Below are 23,656 nucleotides of genomic sequence, written 5' to 3' on the forward strand. Positions count from 1 at the left end.
GGAACAGGTCAAGGGAGCCATCCCCACCATCAGAAGCTATGACCTGCTTCAGCCTTCAGTGGAGTTTCAGGGGAAAGACGTGCCTCAGCTACATCCAGCTCCTGGTACAGATAAAGTAGCATTACACAAAACGTTAATTTGAGCCTTATCATGCATAAACCCAGCAGGAAATGAAGGTAAAATACACACATGTACCTCCAAGTACGGGCAAGTTTACAACATAAAAACTGTGAAAGAAAATTAGCCTCCTGAGAATTAATTGTATTTTGCTTTGAAGTTTTCTCTGCTGCTGTATATAAGTTACTAGTGTTCATGAGCAATAGACCTACCAGTATCATTGATCCTCATTCAACTTGCTTTCCACAGGGGTGACACGATTCTGGCATGAATGCTTGCAATGATCTTGTGATCATCACTAAACAAGGCAATGATATAATTTTTGTTAGCAATGTATTTTTTTTTATTTTAAAAAAGCTTTAAAGTAGTCCCTACTGGTGTATTCAATGTAACTTGCTCACAAGTTGCAAAACAATACAAGAATTAAAAGCTCATTTTCTGCTACAAATGAAATAATGGTTATAGGTTAAAGGGGCAGGACGAGGGACATTGAAACCATCCATTTTAAATTACAGTATTATTCTTCTGAAATGAATGAAGACTACAAAATATAACATGTTTATTAATCTGGACAGCCTGCAAGTAAGAGTTAGGGAAATGACTGTTTAAGCAGAAGTTGTGTGGTGCATCCATCGAGCTGGGCAGCGAGTCCTTCTGCCTGCACCTCTACTGGTTGCAGAGAAACTGTTGGTATGAGGTGGTGTTATATGTGCTACACCTTAAATTGTACTTAGAGGCTACCAGTGTCGGGTGCATCTCATTAGGTGACAGGTTGGCCCAAGCTGCCTGATTTTTTTGAAAACTGATGCTTTATTCAAACCCATGAATGCTGCCTTCCTATTTTTATTGAAGTGACTGTTAGAAATTTTCTGTCTTTCAAAGGCCCAAGCAAAGCTAAAAAGCTTCATACAGCAAGAGAGAGACTTGTCTCAGAGAGCCTGCACACTGGGAGCATTCCGTACTTTTACACTACCTTGGTTTGTCCTTCCCTTGCCTCTGGCCATGGCTGCCTCTTCCTTGGCCCATCCGTCATCCAGCCATTGTGGCTGTATCCTAGTAAGGATCAACTGTGCTTAATCCTGATGGTGGGAGACAGGGATGCTGGAGGTAGAGGAGTGAATTCTTCCTTTTCCAGATGTTGCGTGGGATGTCTTCATTCCAGAGCTATTTATAGGCTACATGGGCATTTATCTTTCTAAGGAGATAATCTCCTTTTTAATATTTTGGGTTTGTGGTTGATTATTTTTCTCCTTACCAATGACATCATAACCAAAGCACTGAAGGTTAACTAACGAGCAAGCTCTTTTTTATTAACTTTCTGGTTCAATTGTAATTTTATCCCTCAATAATTCTCTTTTTTTCCATCTATGGGAATGACTTTACACTGGTGTGAACCGAATGCTGTCATTTTCACCATCATAACTCAGGCCAAATCAGAGCGGGTAATTCTAAGTGAGCACAGCCCTGGGGAATGGCAGCAGGATTTGCTGGAGCTCGCTGCAGGTAGTGTGCATGTGGTAGGCAACAGCTTGGTCCTGTCATTTTAAATTTTCCATAGATGTGTAAACACAATGAGAAATTTTATACATGCTATGAAGCAGATCGCCACTTGACATCATTAAGAAGCCAATGAAGATATCTCTCCTCCAGCCGAGGACATGTCTCTATGAGTTTTGCGCCTTCCTCACTGGGCTGGGGTGGAGGCTTGGGCTGACGGGTGTTTGATTGCTGCAGGAGCCCCAGGATCTCGGTAGAATAGCTGCTGTTTCAGAAGCTGGCAGTTTTTCTGTCCCCTTCCTCTCCCTGAATGGCATCAGATGTCATAGTCCAAAGGAACTTTTTAAAATTATGAACTCCATTCAGGTTTTCTTGGGGATACTGATTTGAATCACAAATCTGTGTAATCTTGGCAGCCTTTTTGTTTGCATTTCACATAATCTACAAAATGAGTTTACTGACCAAAATGTTTCTTAAAAACAATGATTTCTTATGAACACTGGAGAACTCTGGTGCTGGACTTTTGAATTGTGTGTGCGTTATATGTAGGCAGCCAGGAAGCACCATATATTTTGAGGATTTTGTCAAAACTAACCTTTGTAGCTATGATTTCACATGTTGAATACAGAACATTTGCAGCAAGTTGCTGATGAACAGTCTCCAGACTAAGGTCCCAGTCTTGAAAAACACAAGCACATGCATTACTTTGAACACTGCAGAATCTCAAGGAAGTCAACGTAATTCCTTATAGGTTACAGAGAGGACCGACTCCTATGAACGATGCATGAGTCATGACTCTGCAAAGGCTTGGGTATAGTTGATGTTTTAACAGTATGTAGAGTCAAGTGCCTGCGTTGACCTTTGAAGAACAGGGACGAGGAACCACTCACGGAAACACATCAATGAATAGCTTGAAATAGCAGAGGAAATTTTGAAGTGCCAAAGGATATCTCAAGAAATCTTAAAGTACCCAAAGACAGTGCCCACAGAGAAAGAGATACTGCAATCATACTACTGTTTATTTACTGGAAACAATCTTTCAGCTCTACTGTCAAAATAATACAGATCTGTTTACATTTATACCACTGACACTGAGATTCGAGGCTTATAATAAAACTCGGCTAAATCCAGACCTGATGTAAGGTGATCACTGACTTCAGCTTCGGGGTGATCACATTGCACTCTCTCTGACTGGGCCAAATACTCCGTCTGCAAACTGGGAAAACCCCATCAAAGTGTGAAGAGCCTAAAGATGTATTGCATAAGCATGTCCTTCTTGAAAAGCCTTGAGACTGTCAAGCCAGCATGATGTAGACGCAATTTCAGGAGAAAAGTGATTCATCAGGACCTAAAAGAGCATCTATCGCCTTCAAAACTGGGGGCTTGTGGGTTGTTTTTTTTTAATCTTCTTCCTGAAGCCAGGCTCTGCCAGCAGGCTGCGTGATCCCTTCGGCCATTCAGACCTAATACTTTGCTGTAAGGGTGCCTACCGACACTGCAGGGGGAGAGGGGTACAAAAGCGGCTGATGGGCCAACAGCAGTGCCTGCATTTCCAGTGAGACACATGAAGAGCTTGTTGTACAGATGGTGGGTGCAGAGGAACCTGGCATGATCTGCCTTGGCTATGAGAAAAGCAACCGAGGTCAGTCAGAGCCTAGAAGAGACACATAGCCTACAACTGATCTCCAGAAAGCAAAGTGAAAAATGTTATGTGGTGCCGGAGGAGAAGTGGAGCTCACTCAGCATGTGCTTGCAGTGCGTGACCATAATGAGATCACTTGTCCAGGACAAAATCAAAAGGGAGAATGAGTGGCTTCTGAGATACAAAAGGGAATTCATAGGATCATAGAATGTGTTGGGTTGGAAGGGACCTTTAAAGGTCGTCTAGTCCAGCCCCCCTGCAGTAAGCAGGGACATCTTTAACTAGATCAGGTTGCTCAGAGCCTCATCCAGCCTGGCCTTGAATGTCTCCAGGGATGGGGCCTTCACCACCTCTCTGGGCAACCTGGGCCAGTGTCTCACCACCCTCATTGTAAAGAACTTCTTCCTAATGTCTAATCTAAACCTGCCCTGCTCTAGTTTAAAACCATTGCCCCTCGTCCTATCGCTACATGCCCTCGCAAACAGCCCCTCCCCAGCTTTCTCAATTGAAAGAGATTGAACATTTCAGGAATTTTTGGTCACTGAAGTGTTTTCTAAAGATCCCTTTGCTACCCAGCTACTTTCCTCCATTCTTACACCAAGGTTACTGCATCATTATTTACTTGCTGGTGTACAAGTGTATCTATCTGCCTTGTCCCCAGACTCCCTCGTGTGCCTTCACCAATATTAGTTGAGTTACATGGCGGGGGGGAGGGGTGGGTAGGGGCGGGATCAGTTTGGCCAGTGGAAACCACTAGAGGGATCTCAGAAGTTTGAACTCAGAAGTGGAACAGGTGAGATTTCCACCTCGGATGTGCACGCTTACAGACAGCAGATGCACTCTACACTGAAACAGGCGAGGAAAGAGGCAGCTGCAGGATCAGAAACGTCCCTGCGCAAATACCCCTGGACCATTACACTCCCTACGGCACTGACCCGTCAGCACAGGTCACCTTTCTGGGCAGGCTTTCTGCGGAATCCCCGAAAGTTATGACCATCAGCCTCAGTCTTCATGCATGGCACCTGCTTTGGGGCTGAGCTATTCAAAATTGGTTCAGAGACTTAAAACAACAAAATGTGATGGGTGTAAACCACTTGTCTGCACTAGCGTCAGATGAGGAAACACAATTTGCTTGTGCCGTGTTGTCTTGCAACTCTTTGACTTCCAAAGGCAGAGCCACGCTACCACAACTAGTTTTAGCTTCTGTAAATTCTCCTTGTATAGATATACATGCACGGTGCATTACACACACAGAGGGAAGGTCCTAAGGATGACTTTTATCTTTCCATTAAAGAGCAGCAGTCATGCAAATTAGCAGCAGCTGAAGGTTTTGTCCATCCAGGATAGAGATTTATTTTAACAAGAGTGCCTGTCAGGCTTGAATAATGTTAGGGCATACTTTTATTCCTTTTTTTCTTTTTAACATCTTAGAACAGTGGGTCCTAATACAGCTACACACTACAGAAGACATTCAGTAGCATATTCTGCGAATAAGCCAGACTGGAGAACTTGAATGACCACAAACTGTACTGATTCTATTGCTCTGCTTGCTCTAGACAGAGAAAAATGAATATGTAAGTTCAACTGATGCTGATACCATGTTTATGAAACAATGAAAGTTTACTCTTCTAAAAGCTGAGCCAAAAAAAGGTAAATATGAGTACAGGCCCCCAAATTGAAAAGGAGAAAGCTGTGTGCGAATGGCCCTGGAGACTCCACTCGGTGATGCTCGGTGACCAGATACTCAAAGAAGCTTACTTATTCTCAATAAAGTTATTGTTGTCAGAGAAGCACAAGTTGAAAAGTGATTCTGTGGGATCCAGCAAACTCATAGATGAAATACATTTTGTTGTCTGTCTCAAAAAAAGTCAATCCCCTAAAAACACCTCAAAGTCAAATAAGCCAGATGATAGGACACATTCATCTCTTGGATGATTCATCTCTTGCCATTCTTCGACCTCTGGCACCTAACCTGACTAGCGTGAGTCGCTGGGTTCATTTATCAGAATAGATTCTCCTTCCCAATCACTGTGATCTGTATCAAAGATTACTGCCGTTTCTGCTTTTGTTTACTTTTATTCCAATTATTGCACTGGCAATGGGTGCTGTGCAAACACATAGTGAGAGGCAATCTTTCTCCGGAGGACCTTTGTTTAAACAGACCTGATGGCAGACAGGCAGGAGGGGCAAAGAGCTGTGTCCCACCCCAGCTCGGCCAGGGAACGGCTCTCCCGCCCCAAGCGAGGAGCGTGTCGGAGCAGAGCTGGAGGGAAGCCACACGTGCCCAGACCAGGGTCAGTGCCCTCCAGAACACTGTCTATTAACCATATGGTAAAACTCTCTGTGTTAGAAAATCCTCTGCAATAGGTTGGAATAAAGAATCATTTTCTGAGCAGACCTGGAATTCTGTCTGCTTTTAGGGAGGCCCGGCCTCAAAGGAGAATGTGAATGTATACAGCAGTTGCAAGTTTGCATTTTTAACTTTCATGCTGTAAAAACCTGACATGCATAGCCCCCTTTTTTTTTTTTTCATTTGGTGGGAATTGCTGTAATATACGAGCCTGCAATGGTCTGTTGGAAACAGACCCCTGACTAGGAAATGGAGAGTTTATATGTTATAAACTGCTAGTAATTTATTATTTTGAGATTGGCATATATTTTGGCAAAGTTAAAGTTGGCTGGAGTGATAGTGAGTGATGAAAGATGTTATGGCGGTTGAGAAGTGGCTGAATTCCTTTGTTTCCAGACTTTTCACTTTTTTTTTTTAAGGCGCAGAATGTTTATATAGAAAGTGTAATATTGTTTTATGAGTACTTGCTGGACCCTGCTAAAACCAAGCGTTCAAGCTCTACTCTTTTAACAAAGTGTTTTGTTATGGAATTCCTCTGGGTTTTGATGTTTCTAAATTAGGGTTAAATCAGGTTGGTATGTGGGGGCCATGGGAGAACAGCCCAGAAGTGAGAAGCTGTCTGACGTCTAACAAGGGCGCGCTTCCTCTCCAGAAGGTGATGTGATGGCAGGAAGAGAGAGGACTCCTCAACTGGACATGAAGAAGCCATAACATAGGGGCACACAAGGGGGCAAAGGGGGCTTTTAAGCACTGGGAAAACTTTCAGTATGTTGAGAGTTTAACATCTTTAATGCAAGGCTCTGCCTGCCCCTTGTCTGCTGTCTGGGCCACCAGAGCCGACTTGTTTCCCACGTCTCACTTCCATCGCCTGGGACACATGAGCACTTCTAGCCCCACGGTTATAAACTAGCATTCCTCCTTCCTGGTCATCTCTATTCTTCCCCTCCAAGACTGTGGTGTACGATGAGCCATGATACATTCAGGAAACACATTCTTGTTTCTGATATTTCTCTGCACGTTTCCTCTACATTTATCTCCTCCAAGTCGGCTACTCACAAAAGTCATTGGCGTCCTGCCCTCAACTTGGCCCACTAAACCCTGCAGTCAGGCTCCAGCCTTTTTGTTTCTACAATAAAGGACAGCCTGTGCACAGAGCTCTGAGCCACAGGATCCCAGGACACTGTAGCAGCACAGAGAAAACTTTAAACTGTATAGAAATGGAAGCTGTTAAGCACACTCAGCTCAGCATTTCCTTGCTGTGAGCCATTGCATCAGGGCTTCCTTCAAGCTGAGTACAAGTAAAAAGAGCAGAGTCTCTACTAAAGCAAGGGAAAAACAACTCCAGGCTAACTCACAAAGCTTATTAGGAACAAGAGGGTCAATTTTCAGATTGTGTCACGCAGCCTGTGTTGTGGTAACTTTCTGAGTCTGTATTCTCCCATTTAATACTCTACTTTAATGAATACCCCACATAATGCTTCTGTTATGCTCCAGCCTGCTTGCGTTATAATCTTCATAAACTCCTTTTCCCGAGTAGCATTAAGCACTTCCAGCCCTCAAAAAGACAAAGCAAAGGTTATCTTTCCTGCCCTGGTGATGCTGAAGAGCAAATGAGACAATAAGAAAAAAGCAGGGGGAAGAAGCAAAAGAGCTTGCTTCAGAGAAATTTAAGAACGAGGCGTATGAACCCTCATCCCTACTAAAACAAAAGACCAAACTGCCAGTGGTTTCAACAAGGTGAGCATTATACCTCCAAACTATACAATTATTTATTATTTTTTTTTCAAACTTCTAAACATACATATCGATTTAGCTTAGCACTGTGAGGCCTCAGCTGGAATACTTTTCACAGTTTTGGGCACTGCACTTGAAGAAAGATGTGAACCAACTGGAGAGAATCCAGGCGAGAGCAACAAGAATGATCAAAGGTCCAGAAAATGTGATGTATGAGGAAAGACCAAAAGAATTGGGTTTGTTTAGACTAGAGAGAAACAGTCTGAGGGGAGACATGACAACAGTCTTCAGACATGTTAAAGACTGCTGCAAAGGGGAAGATAAACTGTTCTCTATTTCTACTGGAAGTAGGCTAAAAAGCAATGGATTGAAATTACAACAGCGGAGATTCAGATTAGACTTTAGGAGAAACTTTCTCTTGGTTACAGCAGTTATACCTGAGAAGACATTGCCTATGGAAACTGTGGGATCCCGTCATTTGAGGTCTGGGTACTGGTATAGTGGGGGTCTGCTTTGTGGCAGAGGCACAAACAATAAGTCCAAGTTCTTTTCAGCTTATTTTCCCCGGTGTTTGGAATGTAGGAGAGAGACTGTGCATGAACAGAACAATTCATTTTTTTTTCTGAAGGAATTTGGACGGGTCTGAGCTGAGTGGTCCTTGACCAGGAGATTAATTGCAGCCTTAACTACAATTAGTACCACTACCTTATAACCATTACAAACTGTTTGCAACTAGCACACTCAGGGAAAGATAAAGTTCTGATTCTCATCTGCTCTAAAGTCCCTGGACACTATTCTGGCAGTGGAGGGCTGTGTCAAAGAGTCGGGGTGTAAATAAGGATAAAACACCCTAAACATTGTAAAACATACCAACCAGTGATAGATTTCTGTGAACTCTGTTATATAGAAAGATTTAATACAGGAAGGAACCCAAACATGTGACGCTTTGTTAGAAAGTAGAAGATTACATAGTACAACATGTATTTTGGAATGAATTTACAATGATTTTTAACTATAAAATAGAATCAAAGAAAAAAACAGGTGAAACTAAGACAAATGCAGGGTGAATTGAGACAAAGTGCCTGACTGATAATTCCAGAGATAATTGGGAATGTAAGTTAGCACTTCTGAGATCCCTTGTTTCAATAGGTGGCTTTTTGTTTGTGTTTCTGCTTGTTTGTCTGCTTTCCATTTACAATGAAAAAAATAAAAAAAAAGGCAAGATTGCAAAAGCCAGCTTTTTCCTCAGTTTCTTTGGTGCTTTTTGCTAAGCAGCCTTGGAGCTACAAAGGTTCACAGTCTTTCAAACATAGACTCATACCCTAGAAGTGTTTACAATGGAAAGAAGAGTCCTTAAAATACATAACCACAGAGAGAATCGTAGGGGATCTGCTGACGGTACATCTTCAGATGTCTGCATCCTGGCAGGGACTGTGCATGGAGAGACCTCCCTCCTCAGGCAGGTGTAGGTCACCGGGTCTGTGGAAATACTGGTTTGGTTTAGAGCTGCTATACGTACTGGCTTCTGAGGAGAGAGTTCTGCAGAGAAGGAACCGTCTCTTTTGTTTTAATGTTTCCAGGGCACGAACTCCAGGTTTAGAAGGAGTACTGTGATACGTATATCCTCAGCCGGATGACAGAGCTTCCTCTGAAGTTGATGACGGTGTTGACGGTGATCATTTCCAAGTCCAGCTGAACAGTACGGGGCCCCTTCACGGGGCGGGTCATCACCAGCGTAGCACTGATGGGTCCCGTTTGCTGTGCACAAGACAAGAGGAAGCAGGTGGGATTTTAAAAAGCAGCTCTTGAAAAACCGTCATTTCAGGTGAGACCACTGGCCATGGTCTTTGAGCAGCCAAAGTAACAGTTTTCTGCTGCATTGTTAGAAGCTACTGCAATTCACGGGAGAGCGAGCTTCATTTCAGCATTTGGCTCTGTTTCAGTGTTTTGTATGAACTATCACCTTCTACAGTTTGTAAAGCCTTTGGGAGCCTGCACATAAAAGCAGCTAATGTACATAGAAATTTGCTATTGTCCAAATGGAAAAAGATGAGAACATAGATTTAGGGTACGCGCAAGCAGTGGCACCTTTTTTTGTGTGCGTGAGATAATATTTTGTTTGATGTAAAGAACACTCTTACTTTGAAGCAGCGAACACCAAGAAGGGGGTTACGTTAACAGAGCTTGGAGAACAGATGTTCCTATGTGAACAGGATCAGGGTTTGTTGTATAATTGCTTATGTTAATATTGCAAAACCTTACCCTCTGAAGAGAGCTTTAAATATGTGAAGGCACTTCAGAAAAAATCTGTCTTTTAGTAAGTGGAAGCAGACCTTTGAAATACCTGGCCAGAACAGTGGATTATGAGCATTTAAAAATCAGAAAATGAATGGGGGCGTGATAAATAAATGAAAGAAAACTAGCAGACTTGAGCAACAATCCTGGTTGCTTGGAGCCCTAGCATCCGGCAGATCGACCCAGATGAGGGGAAAAGGTCAGTGGGATCAGCAATGACTTTGCAACAGGAAAGCTCTTCTGAGATGTAAGCGATCACTCCTGGACCGCTGAACATCACTTACTGTGAATATCAAAGCCAGGTTTTGCCTAGGGTTAAAAATCAACCTTCTGACCGCCAGCATCCCTGGGGACTGTGCTCCGTTTTGTGCAGGCACGTCCTATTGCCCCTGCGTGTCAGAAGGTGCAGTGAAGGTGACTGTGGAACGGAGACGTCTTCTGAGGAAAATTCAAATTAAAAAAAAAAATAGTTGTGTTTTCTCTAACAGTGTCTACATAAAATGTGTGTTCTCAGTGAAAAAAATACATAACAAATAAAAGTAAAGAACACAGAAAGTCAATTCTTGGGATAAAGTTTGGGGTTTTTTCCTTACATTTTTGGTTTTCAGGTTTTTCATTTTCCAATGAAGAGTTTAAAAAAACAAATGAGAAATGTTGATTCTTTCATTGACTCTTTGATTGGTCATCAAATGAAAAGAGGTTTTGCACAATAGTTTCTCTTGAGCATAGGAGACATGAGCTATTCTTAGACATGGGTACAGCCCTGGACTTCCCTGAACCTACTGTCTCGTAAAACAAGCGTGTTTGCTTTAGGCAGGTTACCTTCCTGGAGGCGCCAGCAGCCCCTGCAGATCAGTACAGCACTCCGCGTGTCTCCATGTGAAAATGCCTCATACTGAAGGTTTAAATGATATTCCATAAAAACTGAGTTCTGCTATGGGAAGGATATTCAGCCAACAAGAAGATACTCCGTGTTTTCTCTCAGTGAGCGCCAGACTTACCCGCATGTAGAATTCCCTGCCCTCGTTCCCTGATTTGATTTGGAAGATGTAATAGGCTCCAGGGTAGCGAGTTGTTGCTTGCATCTGAAAAATGTCAGAAGGCACCGACCGCCCGGACACCATATCCATCACTCTGTACAAGATGGTGAAGGGCTGATCTCTGCAACCGGCGTTTTCAGCTGGACACATGCAGCGGCTGTCAGAAATAAGGTTGTCATCAGGGATTACAAATTGCTGTAATATTGGATTCTTTATATGCAAGCTGCATTAATAAATATAAAAATAATGTTGTTGGCCAGCTAAAAGAATCAATGAAACTTGTAATGAATTTACTCACTTTTAGTATTCTCTGTCCTGCTGTTCTGTCCTACCTATACCCCTGCCTTCTTTATCTTGCCTTCTAGGCCAAAATATCTTGGCACCCTTTGTCTCCTTTCATCACTCAATAATCTGTACTTTAAAGCAACTCTGCAGGTGTAGGATACACGGTACATGTTTGTTCTGACAGTAATTTACACTGAATTGTCCCCAGAATTGTTAATTATTGGATCATTTCACTGATGGTGCTACAGAAATGTTGTATTCCTTGTTTAACGATCTTTTCTATACTACATGAAACCATATGACAAGACATCCTGGATCAAACCGAAGCACTGCATCAAATGCAGAGCCCTAAGGAAGAGCAGGATAGCCAGCCAAGCGTAGGACGCTTCCACCAAGAGCCTCCAATTGTTTGTGACTCAGGAAATTCTTGAAACAAAGGTGTCTTCTGTGGAGTCATCAGCCCTTAGTGCATTTCTTATCCATCAGCTCGTCCAGCTTCCCCTTACACACACACAGAGCCCCCTGTGGCCCCCTCCACCTCTCCCTGCATCGCCCCTTGCTGACTTCGTCTGATGCCCCCAGCTCTTCTATCAACAGGAGAGCGTCCAGTCAATCCCTGCTCAGCCTCCTCTCACAACTCATATTTGGCTGTTTTCATGGCTGAAGGGTCCTAACTTAGTTGTTTCTCACAAGGAAGCTATTCCATACTTCCGATCATCCTCATTGCTCTTTATGAACCTTTGTCCAGTTATATTTCTTTTGAGAGGAGGGGAAGGAACTGCACAGTCTTGAAGATACGGGTACACAGTGGCATGTGCTCTAAGGATATTCTCTACCTATTAACACCTCAAATTCACTTAGCTTTTCTGACCTCATGGAACTATCTATAACAACCCTCAAATCTCAGTTTGGACGGATTATAATCAGGTCAGTGCTCTTTATTTAATTTGTGAATTTGGGATTGTCTTTTTACTTTACCTTCATCTACACTGAACTGAATTCCATCAGCCATTTGTATTTCACAGTCATTGAGGCTCCTTCTGCAATTCTTTTCTGCCTACCCTTTTCTCTGCTGTCCTCAGATACTGTTGCAGACTTTGCCCATCTCATGATTTATCCTTTTTCCCAGGTTGCTTACAAATGTGTTGGACAAAGCAGGTCCAGCTCAGACCTCTGCAGAACTTCACTGTGAAAACTGACAATTTAATAGTATAGTCTATTCATTTTTCATCTTTCAGCCTCTTATTCTACTGTGCCATGGACTTCTCTCTTGCTTACGGTTGCTTAATTTCCATAATAACGTTATGTGAAGTTCTTTTTAGAAGCCTTCGGAAACCCAAACAGACTGCATCAGCCCATCTGCCCTAGCCCCATGCTGCTCATTTCTTCAGAGAACTCCAATGAAATTCTGAGGCAGGATGTCCCTTTATAAAAGCCAAGCTGAGGAATTTAATGGAAAAGAGTTGGGTCTTTTTGCCTATTTTTTCTATAACCTCCACTATTGACACCAATTTCAGACAGTTCTTCTGGCATGTCCCCCATAGAAAGGTTCCTGGCATTATAAACACCCAATTCCTTCCACAGAGAACACAGATGCATGGAATTCACTTGGCTTTTATACTGACCACTTCTAGACATATGCCACAAATTAAATGCAGTCACATCTAGGCACGAGCCAAAGCCACCAAACACAAAGCTCAGAGATCAAGAGTTCTTGTGCAAGCTGATCTGCGAGGACTCGGCAGCTGGGCTTTGGGGGATTTAGATACAGAGGCTTTAGATATTTCCACTTCCAGTTTAAAACTCCACCACCTCTTAAGGTAGGTAAACCCAGAACTGGAAGAACAGAACGTGTCCACTCCTCAGCTGCCCTAGTTCAGAAAGCAATGTAAAGACATGAATAAATTATAACAGAAAGAAGAGGATTCTTCTTCTCTTGCCTTTCTATAAAATACATTAAGCTACCAAGCAATCTCAAGTAATTGGGTTTAGTGCAAACACTATGGATGAAATCCCATGGGCTGCAATATATATAGGTCTGTCTGGAGCTGAAATATTTTGAGCCCCAGGCAAGTACCTACAAAAATGTAAAAGAAACAGGCAATTTTTAGAAATGTGGGATTATTTTTTTTCCTTGCTCAAATAATTGCAAATTTAGACAGTATCAGTGCTAACAGCCCTATCCAGATACACACAATTTCTGGACAAGGCAAATCAGTCTGTGGACTTTTCAGCATTTTTTAACCTTTAAGCAGTAGGAAACTACTTCTATCCTGCTATAACCATCATCTAATATTTTAAAGTACTTGTAGTTAGTATTTACAGGAAATACTCATACTAACAGGCTGCATTTGAGCGTTTATGAAGTCAGTTAGTAATGTAAGTAAACGTCACTTATTGCATTACAAACCTCGCTGTATTCTCTACTCACTGCTAAGTGGTTTTCCAGTCTAACTTCCCACATATCTGAGTATCGTATCATATCATATCATATCATATCATATCATATCATATCATATCATATCATATCATACCATACCATACCATACCATACCATACCATACCATATCACATCATATCATATCACATCCCACCTGGTGACCTAGTAAGGAACTGCAATTTGTTATTTTTATAAAGCTTACCAATGGTAAATGCAGCAATAGCATGTACGTATAGCTCTCTAGACACACGTCATGGCCATGCTGTAAAAACGCAGCTTGTTTGGTTCACTCTAGATACACCTCACGCAGATAGAATTTGCTTTTGTGGCTGTGGGTATGTTACTCACTTCTCATTAATCTGGATATAAGGTTCCTCGCATCTTACTGGGTCTAAACATTTATATTCTCCTGGGATATTGAAACACGTTTGCTGCGGAGTGCAGGTGAAGTTTCTGATTTCACATTCATTGATATCTAAAACACAAGAAATAAGAGAATGGCTAAAGCAGGGAAATATGTGCACTCTTACAAACCCGTTTCCATCTGAAGGAATTGCCCCAAAATTCCTAACACTCCTGCACCATGAGAAGTGGCCTTTTGGTAACCCCTCTTTTAAGATCAGCTTTTACTCCATTCATTTCTGCTTACTGGAGTGCTCCCATATGCTACGTGCTGCAAAAATAGAAAAGAAATTGGCTGCTCAAGCTCTCTGACCTTAGAGAATGGGAAAACTAGAGAGAGCCGTGCAGCAGAGAGGAGAGCATCTGAGGCCTTTCCTGTGTAGCTGTTTCCTAGTCAGTAAAGTCTTACTTCCACCAATTGACCTCAGAGGGACTATTCACGTGATGACATTCTTACCAGAATTGCATAATTGGCCCCTATGAGTATTTCACCGTGCAATGCCAAGACCAAGCATCTCAATTCTTGAAAAACCTCTTTCCAGACACAGGACCTATTTTCTGGGCCCCTTGGGTTTTAATCAGCACAGGAATGTTCTTACCTTGGCAGCTTCTGCTATCGTCAAGCAAGTTATAGCCCGAAGGACAGATACAGTAGTAAGAACCAGGCCCATTCACACATTCGTGCTGGCAGAGGAACTCTGAGAAGCTGCATTCGTCCATGTCTGCAGTGGTAAAACAAAGTTTAGTGTCTTTGGCTTTGCAGTCAAAAGAGCAGTCCCACAGGCAGGTGGCCATCCAGACTACGCGCCCATCACCCCAGCTGGAGGTTGGCACCCTCCAGCTCCCTAGAGCTCTGCAGCAAGCTGGCAAAATGCTATACAACAAGTTCTTGGTTAAACATTTTTCTCCTAGGGAAAGCAAAGCTGCTGCTGAACACAATGCGTGACTTTTATTTATTTTTTTTTTTTTCAAATACCTGTCACCAGTTGGCCATGTTTTCAGTTCTGTTTTACGTCAGAGATAGAGCTACTCTAACAACAAAGCTGCAAGTGTAATTTGAAAGGAGAGACTTGGCGGTGGTTTTCTTTTCTTTTTTTTCCTTTTTTCTGGAGAGCAAACTTCCCTTTCCCAGGGCCACATGGGTCCCAGCAGAACTCCTGCAGCCAGCCCCGGCTGTTTTATGTTTCCTAGCCTCTAGCCAGTTACTTCCAAGGCATTCCAGCAAGACTACAGAGCTCATCCCAGCTTGGGTCAGACCTACTGGAAGGCCCAGCCATCTCCCAGATGATACCCAGGAAGCTAAGCAGTCTGTCAAATCTCTGATTGAAAGCAGAAATTGTGCTTTTTTCCCCTTGCACTCATGAATTGACCAGTCATTGTGTTCTGCAGAACTGTGCTCAAGTGAGAAAGACGAATTTCAGAGCTGCCCATGGATGCATGGCCGACTGAGGGGAAAACACATGCAAAGGCGCTAGACTGAGGGAGGCTGCAGTTAATCATTTCCTTACTTCCCTGTTCAGGGGAAGAACGAAACAAAGGCCAGAGTCCCAGCCAGGAACTCCCAAGTTCTTATTCCCAGCTCTGACATGTTGACTCTCCCGGGCAAATCACTTTTACTCTTCAGACTGAATTTCCCTTTCTTCTAAATTGGGCTCAGTCCATTTATCCACTTTTGGTGTTTTGTGCAGATGGATTGGAAAGTATTTGAAGTCCAAATATGTTAAGGGGGCTTTATGGCTGCAACCGCATTATCAAAAGGGATATGAAAGGAACTCTATATCTACATCATCCTGTTCTTGTGTGACCTGCCCCGGTGAGTTTGCTGAAAAAAACACCTTCCTGACAAAACATGGACCGAGGGCTGACTCCATAAAGGGACCGAGACATCACCCACCCCCTTGAGGTGTCCTAGCCCAGCGCTCCAGCACATCAGACTCATATAACCTGTGCTCAGCTGCTGTCAAGCGCTGGAGGGACTTAAAGCCCCAAAGGTCCTACATTTCTGCTGCTGAGCCCACCCAGGACAGACACATCTTTGCTGTTCCTAAACACTTTGGCCTTCTGCTGACTACCCACAGAGGACAAGGTAGTGGGCATTTCAAAGCACATCTACTGCACACACAAGATCTCTGTGATGAGAAAATAATCCCAATGTTGGGAAAGCCACGTGGAAATCTCTGCCTCTCTCCTTGAATTGGGCAGGGATGCCTCCCATCTTCAAGGTGAGCTGGCTGCTAGGCCACGGACTAATCCAGCGGTTGTTGAAGAACATCTGGATCCTGGTGTCTCATAGTAGTGTCACAGAATAGTTTGGGTTGGAAGGGACCTTTAAAGTCCATCTAGTCCAACCCCCCTGCAATAAGCAGGGACATCTTCAACTAGACGAGGCTGCACAGAGCCCCGTCCAACCTGACCTGGAATGTTTCCAGGGATTGACGTGCTTTGACAAGCATTTTCTTGCACAGAATTATCAAGAAAAGGTTTTCTGCTCTAAATCTGGGTGGTGGAAAGTCCCTTTTTCTGGCTTAACTCTCAGACATGAGTGAGGCTCAAGCACCGCCTCTCCTGTCACCATGTTGTACTGGCATTGCATTGAACTTAACTGGCTCAGGCCCCCAACTAGCTCAGGAGCACATAGAAAGGTGCAGGAGTCTAACTTAGAAGCAGAAATCCCATTAGAAAGCAGAAAACTTTAGTTAGGTGTTGCAGCTCTAAATGTTAAATGCATAAGACCCTTTAGAGGTTTAAGTCTTTGTTCTTTCCCTTATAATAAGGAGGTTTGCAGGGAAGAACAGCTTTGGAAACACTAATCTATACACATACTGCATATCACATGTCTCCTCTCTCAGAAACAGCATGTTACATCTGTTTACTGTAAATTAAAAAACAAGTATTTTCCAGTGTGTTTTTCCTTCCAAGAAATATTGGCTGGATTCTCTAATTTTATCAGGCTGTGGGAACATTAAGCGCAGAAATAAGTTTTGCCTTCAATTAAAATAAAGCAATAAAATAAAAACAAAAACAAGAGAGGAAAAAATACAGCGACATAAGCACAGTTTCTTGTGCTATGTGCTGAACAGATTAGCAATAGCTGTACTAAGAAACCATATATATTTCTGAAGTGTAGCCAGAGCCATACAGGGGAAACTAGGGAAGGTTTCAGGCAGAAGTGTGGAGTTGTAGGAGCAAGTGGAATACATGCATTCAGCAGACAACTGGAAAAGTGCTTAATATAATGTATTTCTTTAATCATGGAAGAATGTTCCAGGACAGTCCCTTCTTTATTTGCTCTAATAAAGCTTCCCGTTCAGCATTTAGAAAGCGTTTTCTTATGTTTTGCTGATATCTTGGAGCTTTTTAATATTTAGCTTATTTCTTTAAAACTATTTGCAGCCCTCCTCCATTGTGCTTTTCTGGGTATTTGCTGCGTGCTTTAACTGTAAGGAAGATCATACGAGTTGCAGCTATCCTGCTGCTAACCAGGAACCAAGGCAAAAAAAAAATGCTTTAAAAAGCATGTACAAAACAATACTCTGGGAAAAGAAAACTTAACAGAATTAAAGAAACCAAACCAATAAATAAATAAAGACAGTTACCACTGCAGTTAACTCCGTCAGCTTCCAGTTCGTAGCCAGGTTCACAGCGGCAGAGAAAAGAGCCATAGGTATTGACGCAGGTCTGAGTGCAAGGGTTTTCGCTTGTACATTCGTTCACATCTGCGGGAAACCAACGCCCAACACATCAGTGACTTCGCCCCAAACTCTATTTTCAATTCATTACTGTAAAGCATTTCAAAGAGATTAGCTGTACAGTCAGAATGATTTGTTCCGAAAAAATATAACCAAGTCAGGATCGTTTAGTTTATTGGGATTCAGGTTGCCGCCTGGAAATAGCATGTTGGAAAGACAACGTGCGTGGAGATGAAGCATTTTGGGAATGTCTTCAATCAAAAAAAAACAACATGGAAGATGGGGACGAAATATTTATTACAAATGCTTCTGGCTTTATCCTGCAATTTTAAAACCATTAAACTGACTTTGTCATAACAGACCTGAGACGAAGTGCAGCAGGATGTACCTGAGGAAGATAATACAATGAGGAATGGTCCTTATGGAAACCTAGGGCTGTGACAAAACAAATTTTTTTTTCCTTTCAGGACATCAGCAGCTTCTGGAAAGTCCTCACATCATTAGCACAGACCATTTCCCTCAGCATGTGGGAAGATGCTCCCTGCTTAGGTAAGGGAGAGGCTTTACGAAGAGGTTGTGCTGACTTTGATTCAGGTGGCACAGCACAGCAGAAGGTGGTCTAATGCTCAGGACCTGAGTCTGGAGCTTGGGAGACTCAGATCTAATTTGCTGATTTTTTCTGTTTCAGGTGAGTCACATAGCCTCAGATTTTAAAAATAATTTCAGCACCTAAACTCTCAGTAATTTAAGTGAATTGAGTAAATGTATATTTTAGGGGGCTTGGGCCCTTGTGCATATTTGTCCTGATACACTGGTCATGTTGCACCTGTACCCTTCTGAGGTACCGTGAAGCTACAGAAACATCTCAGGCTGGCAAACCTATGAACATTTTCAAAAGCAACGTTGGGAAAGTTACTTGTATTCTAAAAACAAAGCAAGTTTTAGGGGTTGGGACCAAAAACTTCAGTCCTGGTTTAGCATACACGGTACCTTGGCATGATCTTCCGTCATCATTAAGGGTAAAGCCTGGGTTGCAGGTACAGGAGTAGGAACCGGGCACGTTGGCACACAGCTGCTGGCAGTAGCCGTAGCGACATTCATCTATATCTACAGATGGGAAAGACAGAAAGTAGAGTGGTCTGCCTTTTCCCATGCAGGTTCAAAGCAGCAAAGATGTTGAGTCAATGGTACCGATAGTGGCATACTGGGTACAGATCTAACAGCCACACTTCCAGGTGTTCAGACCCAGAGTTGTAGCTAAAATACATCTCTACTCAAAAGAACGCAGTAATGTGTTTTTATCCACAGCTGGCATCTATCAGTGTGTCCTATGGACTGACTGTCATTGCTGTGACCTTCAACTTAATGCGGTGTCATTGGGAAGCCCAGAGTCAGTCCCTTCAAGCGGTTACCTCGAAGCATACCTGGTAGCTCGCACAGCCCGTCAACGCAAGCACAGCCAGCATTTGTAGCAAGGTTTTGTCAAAATCAAGATAGAAACCTTTTTTACCTCCATATATAGCAAAGCTATTCATTAGAAAAGCAAGAAGTATTTGTTACTCAATACTTGTCTTTTTTTTAGAGAGGATATTCTTTAAAGATTTTTTTTTCCCAATAGTCACATTCACATTTCATATGAATTTTTAACTGACAAGTTATAGAGTCTAAAATGTAAACAGTAAATTTACTGCCAAAATAGCAGTTTGGGCTGAAATGCAGCATTAGATATACATGCGGCTGACTGTTGTAAGAACAAGAAAATGCTGTAAGGTAGGTACGCTGGTAACTGCTATGAGAATTTTGCTGCTGGAGTAAGAACTGGAATGAAACACCTGGAGTAGTTGTCCTTTCCAAGGCTTTACATTTCCTTTGGTATTATCTGGCTTTTGATTTATGGAGATTTTTTTAATGGCTGCTCTCAAAGCTTTGAAGTTAAGTTTGTGCGGTAGAAAAGCGAGTGTATTATCTGCAGTCAGTTTGCCAGAAGGAGCAACGCAGGAAGGCACAGGTTTTGGTGAAATGACCCCCACCTTAGGTTCCAACACACATGAAAATCAAAATGACGGTATTCTCCCAATGGTTCACACATATACATATATATCTGCATGAACCCCAGCAGTTCGTTATTTGTTAGCTATATTTGGCCGCTGCTTGTTTTAGCATTAAATATTAAGAATGTGTTGGGAAACTGAATTCTTGAACAACTCGGACATTTACATGATGTGGTAATACCATAAAAACAACGACGTTGTCAATCTGTTGTATAAGTAGCTACATCCGGCAATTCAAGTTTATATTGTTGGCCTCATTGGGGCAGTTTTGCCATAGAAAGTCTCAGGAAACCATTCTGAAAATGTCAAAAGTCTTGCAAATGCTCTCTCTGTGTAAACCAGCAAGGACACTGACACTCAGTTTTACCCTTGCTGGCTTTTATTTCCCACTGCATTCTTAACAGCAAGAAAACCCAAAGGCCAGGGCCAGCTATGGTATGTACACCAGCAGCAGCCTTGGCCCGAATCCTGCACAAAATGACAGTGGTTATAAGTAAATTAATATCTCATTTTGCTGACACGATACATTACTTCAAATACATCTTTGGCTTTTGCAGGACTGTTATCTCAAGAGTGCTGCATTTTGAGGATAAGGACTTTCGCAGAGCTGCTTCTTGTGGGTGGGTCATGTAGACACTGCTCTACTGGCTCCTCCCATATGAACTTTTCTGGGATAATTACAACAGAGGGAAGTATAGCCTTTTATAACCGTGGTTTACTAACAGTGCACCAAAAAAGCCTGTCTCTCAAAACCCAACCCAGCCCTCTGATTACATTAAATGGCCTTTTACTGCTTTATGCCAGCAAAAATCACTTCTCCAAGGCCAGTGGAAAGTATGGGAAACTGAGACTTTTTTGACACTTAGGGAAAAATATAGTGACTCTAAACGCAATTTGCTTTTAGCTCTTTGCATTGCCTTGTAATAATCCACCCCATGATTATTAAAGTGGGCAACACTGGGATGTTATTGCCTATTTTAAATGGCATAAGCAGATACTCAGATCAGTTCAGCAATGCAGCCACTTCAGTTCTCTGGTATATCCATCAAGCCCTAAAGCACTTTAGATCCATGTCCAAATTCCAAATGCTGCACACAACCCTTTAATTTGGGCTGTAAATGGGAGAAGTAAATGGATGTAGAGATGTAGAGTAGAATCCCCTCCCTGCCTTCCCTCATCCCCACCCCATCACGTACGCCTGCACAACCCCCAGAAAAAGCTTTTTTTTTCCCCAAGAAAAGGATTTATGAGAGATTATGGAGTGGGGGGCTTGGAGATTTCATATCCCAGGGAACTACAGGACAGTGACTCCTCAAAGCAGCTATGGCTGTGCAGACCCCGCGTGGAGGATGCTCAGCTCTGTCCCTGGCCGGTGAGTTACACGGCAGCTGTTTGCAGGAGCGAGGAGAGCAGCCGTGAGTCAGTCCTTCACTGGAATTGGTACTTGGGAGGAGAAAGTCGGAAAATAACTGGAGAGGCTCCCGAGATGAATGGGCAGGGAAAGCCCGTTCTCCTTCCAGCGGAGGTGTTGTGACAGGACAGTCCAGCTCCGCAGAGCTGGCAGGCAAACAGCCTGCGCCGAGAGGAAAAAAATAATAATGAGCAAACTTTTTTTTTTTTTTTTTAGAGTTGTATCCTATCTCCTAGGTCATATCTGTGTACCTAAAATTAGCATCTACTTCTTCATCCCACAGGCATGTCAAGTGAGGGGAATGGGCTGGAGGAGAGGGGAGCTGGAAGGTTTTCCCCTGCTTTTTGTTGAAAAAAAAGACGTTTTTTTCAACAGGGCTAAGCTAAAAGGATGAACAGGACATTGCTGCAAGAAAAATAATAAATCAGAAATAAACTTCTTGGAAGCCACTGAAATGGCACCCAGTTCAGAGGTAATTTTTTTCTCACCCCCAAGCAGCAGGGCTGGTTGAATCTAGAGATTTACCGGCCTGTTTCTCGGTGTCAAATACTGATCCCTTCGGGTCCAGACTGCCGTTGGAAAGGACAGGTCTGTTTGGGAACAGATCTTTTCGTATACATGCCTGTGACTGATCTTAGATGAAAGGGAATCCTCCAGACTGGGAATATCAAAATCCCACGTGTAACACGGACGCTAGTCATATGGCATTGACATCTACCTTTTTGTTCCACGAGGGAGTTTCTCTGCCAAGCACACTGTTGGCACTTACAGAGATGAAAGACATTAGTTTCCACGTAGCCGAAGGTTTAACTCTGCACTTGACAAAGACGCTCAGTGACATTATTTCAGCAATTCACAGGTACACATGCACAGATGCGCAAATTTCACATCGCCCGAGGTTTTTACCTAAACACTGGCCTTCTAACAGCCAGTAGCCTTCAGTGCAGGAACAGGTATAGCCCCCCTCAGTATTTATGCAGATCTGGGTGGGGTTACACTGGTGAGAATCTGAAGCGCATTCATCCACATCTGCAACACAGAAATACAACAAGAAAATATTAGAAATGGCAACAAAGACAGATTGTTCACACTGTACAGGGACTTGCGCTCACAGTGTGCGCACCGGGTCCGTGCGAGGATCCGAACTGTGGCAGAGTAGAGAGAACAACCATAACCAAACGTCCTAAGAATAAATGTCTGAGGGCAGTGAGAACTGAGGGTGCTCATCACATCTCTCCCTTTCGCAGATGACCCAGTGTTGCTCAGAGCTCCTCAAGAAAAGGATTCCATGACCTCGAGTTTTTTATTACTTCCACGTTTGCTTTGTCACTGAACTGGGATTTCCATGCTACCGGGCAGCATTCAGCCCTGGGGAAAGGCTGCTGAAAGGGATATGTAACCCCACTGCGGAGTGAGAGATGAACAGGAGCTCAAGAGATGTAAAACACAACTCAGACATATAAAAAACCCTACTTCCTACCCCCACCAACACAGATTATCTCACTGTAATTTTTCCGACAGAAAGTTCAACCAAAATCAACCTTTACCTGACAAAAAAATTGTATACTTCCCTGGAATCAATTTCCTGGCAATAAAAATCTTTTCTTTGTATTTTTTTTTACCATCCTTATTGTTTTTAATGTATTTGGCTTTTTATTACAACCCCTTAGGGTGCTTTTGTTGTGATTTTTTTTTTCTTTTTTTTTTGCATAGGAGGTGAATAGCATTCCTACATTTATATAAGCCAGGACACTGGAACCTAACTGATTAAAAATGCCTTTCAGAGTCATAAGTTCAATTTGAATCCCTCCCTGCTCAATCTCTTCCCTGATGTTTCTGGCGTCGGGTTTGCCTCTAGATGTCAGAAATGGAAATATCAAAAGATGAATTGTGTCGTTTTTTCAGCCAACTCAGATTTCTATGTTTTATTTATTAATACCTAAACTATTTTTTATTCCAGCATACTGTGCACTGGCCTTTGCCGAAGTACTATGTCATCCCAGCAATGCTACTCCCTTGATCCCTCCCTGATTCTTATTAACCCAGACTTCGTTGGGTCATGACTGAAAGTATCTTGCAAACACACTGAGCAGGCAGCCAAGGGCAGGAATTATGTCTCAGCATCTGCCTCTGGGGCACCTAGAGCAGCCAGTCGGCTGGAAAATCCCAGCAGTCATGAAATAACCGCTCCAAGTCTACCACAGCAGCATATCTAACATGGTCGGGTGTATAAATAAATACATACATGTTATATATATGGAGAGAGTCGAGAGTTCTTATCTCGCCAACATCTGTATCAGGGCAATTTATGGTGAGTCAAAGCTGCTGAGATAACAAGAGTGGCACAAGTAGAGGTAATTAACTCTGGCGGAAATCAGTTCCCACATATTTATTGGCCACAGAAAAGGTTGGCGAAGTGGTGGGGGAAGCGGGAAAAGAGTAAGATAACAAGTCTAGACTATAAAGGTACATAGATGTGTTGTTCAGGTCATCTGTTGCTTCTGTGATTGGGCTAAAAATTCTGAATCCTCCCTTCATACAGCGTAACACACGTAATCGGGCAGTATTTGAAGACAGATTTTATCTAACCATAAATTTACTAAGGATGACATTAATGTTTTCTAAATGAAAAAGCTTTCTATTCGTCACGTTTGCTTATTGTTTTAGGAGCGGGACCTTGGCATCTGGCCAACCTTGCTGTTT

At 42.8% G+C, this 23,656-nt stretch overlaps 1 protein-coding gene across 1 annotated transcript in view; it reads right to left on the reverse strand.

The window, feature by feature from the left end:
* Window positions 1-492: 492 nt before the first annotated feature.
* FBLN5 (fibulin 5) overlaps window positions 493-23,656 on the reverse strand; it is a 54,342-nt gene continuing 31,178 nt past the window's right edge. The window contains exons 5-11 of the mRNA XM_063332556.1: window positions 21,860-21,982; window positions 18,482-18,598; window positions 17,399-17,518; window positions 14,402-14,524; window positions 13,749-13,875; window positions 10,637-10,832; window positions 493-9,098 (exon numbers count right to left, since the gene is read on the reverse strand). Of these exons, the coding sequence (XP_063188626.1) occupies window positions 8,937-9,098; window positions 10,637-10,832; window positions 13,749-13,875; window positions 14,402-14,524; window positions 17,399-17,518; window positions 18,482-18,598; window positions 21,860-21,982 (968 nt within the window). The 3' untranslated portion in view covers window positions 493-8,936. The remainder of the gene's footprint in view (window positions 9,099-10,636; window positions 10,833-13,748; window positions 13,876-14,401; window positions 14,525-17,398; window positions 17,519-18,481; window positions 18,599-21,859; window positions 21,983-23,656) is intronic.

This window comes from Chroicocephalus ridibundus, chromosome 4 (assembly GCF_963924245.1).
Source record: "Chroicocephalus ridibundus chromosome 4, bChrRid1.1, whole genome shotgun sequence".
NCBI lineage: Eukaryota > Metazoa > Chordata > Aves > Charadriiformes > Laridae > Chroicocephalus > Chroicocephalus ridibundus.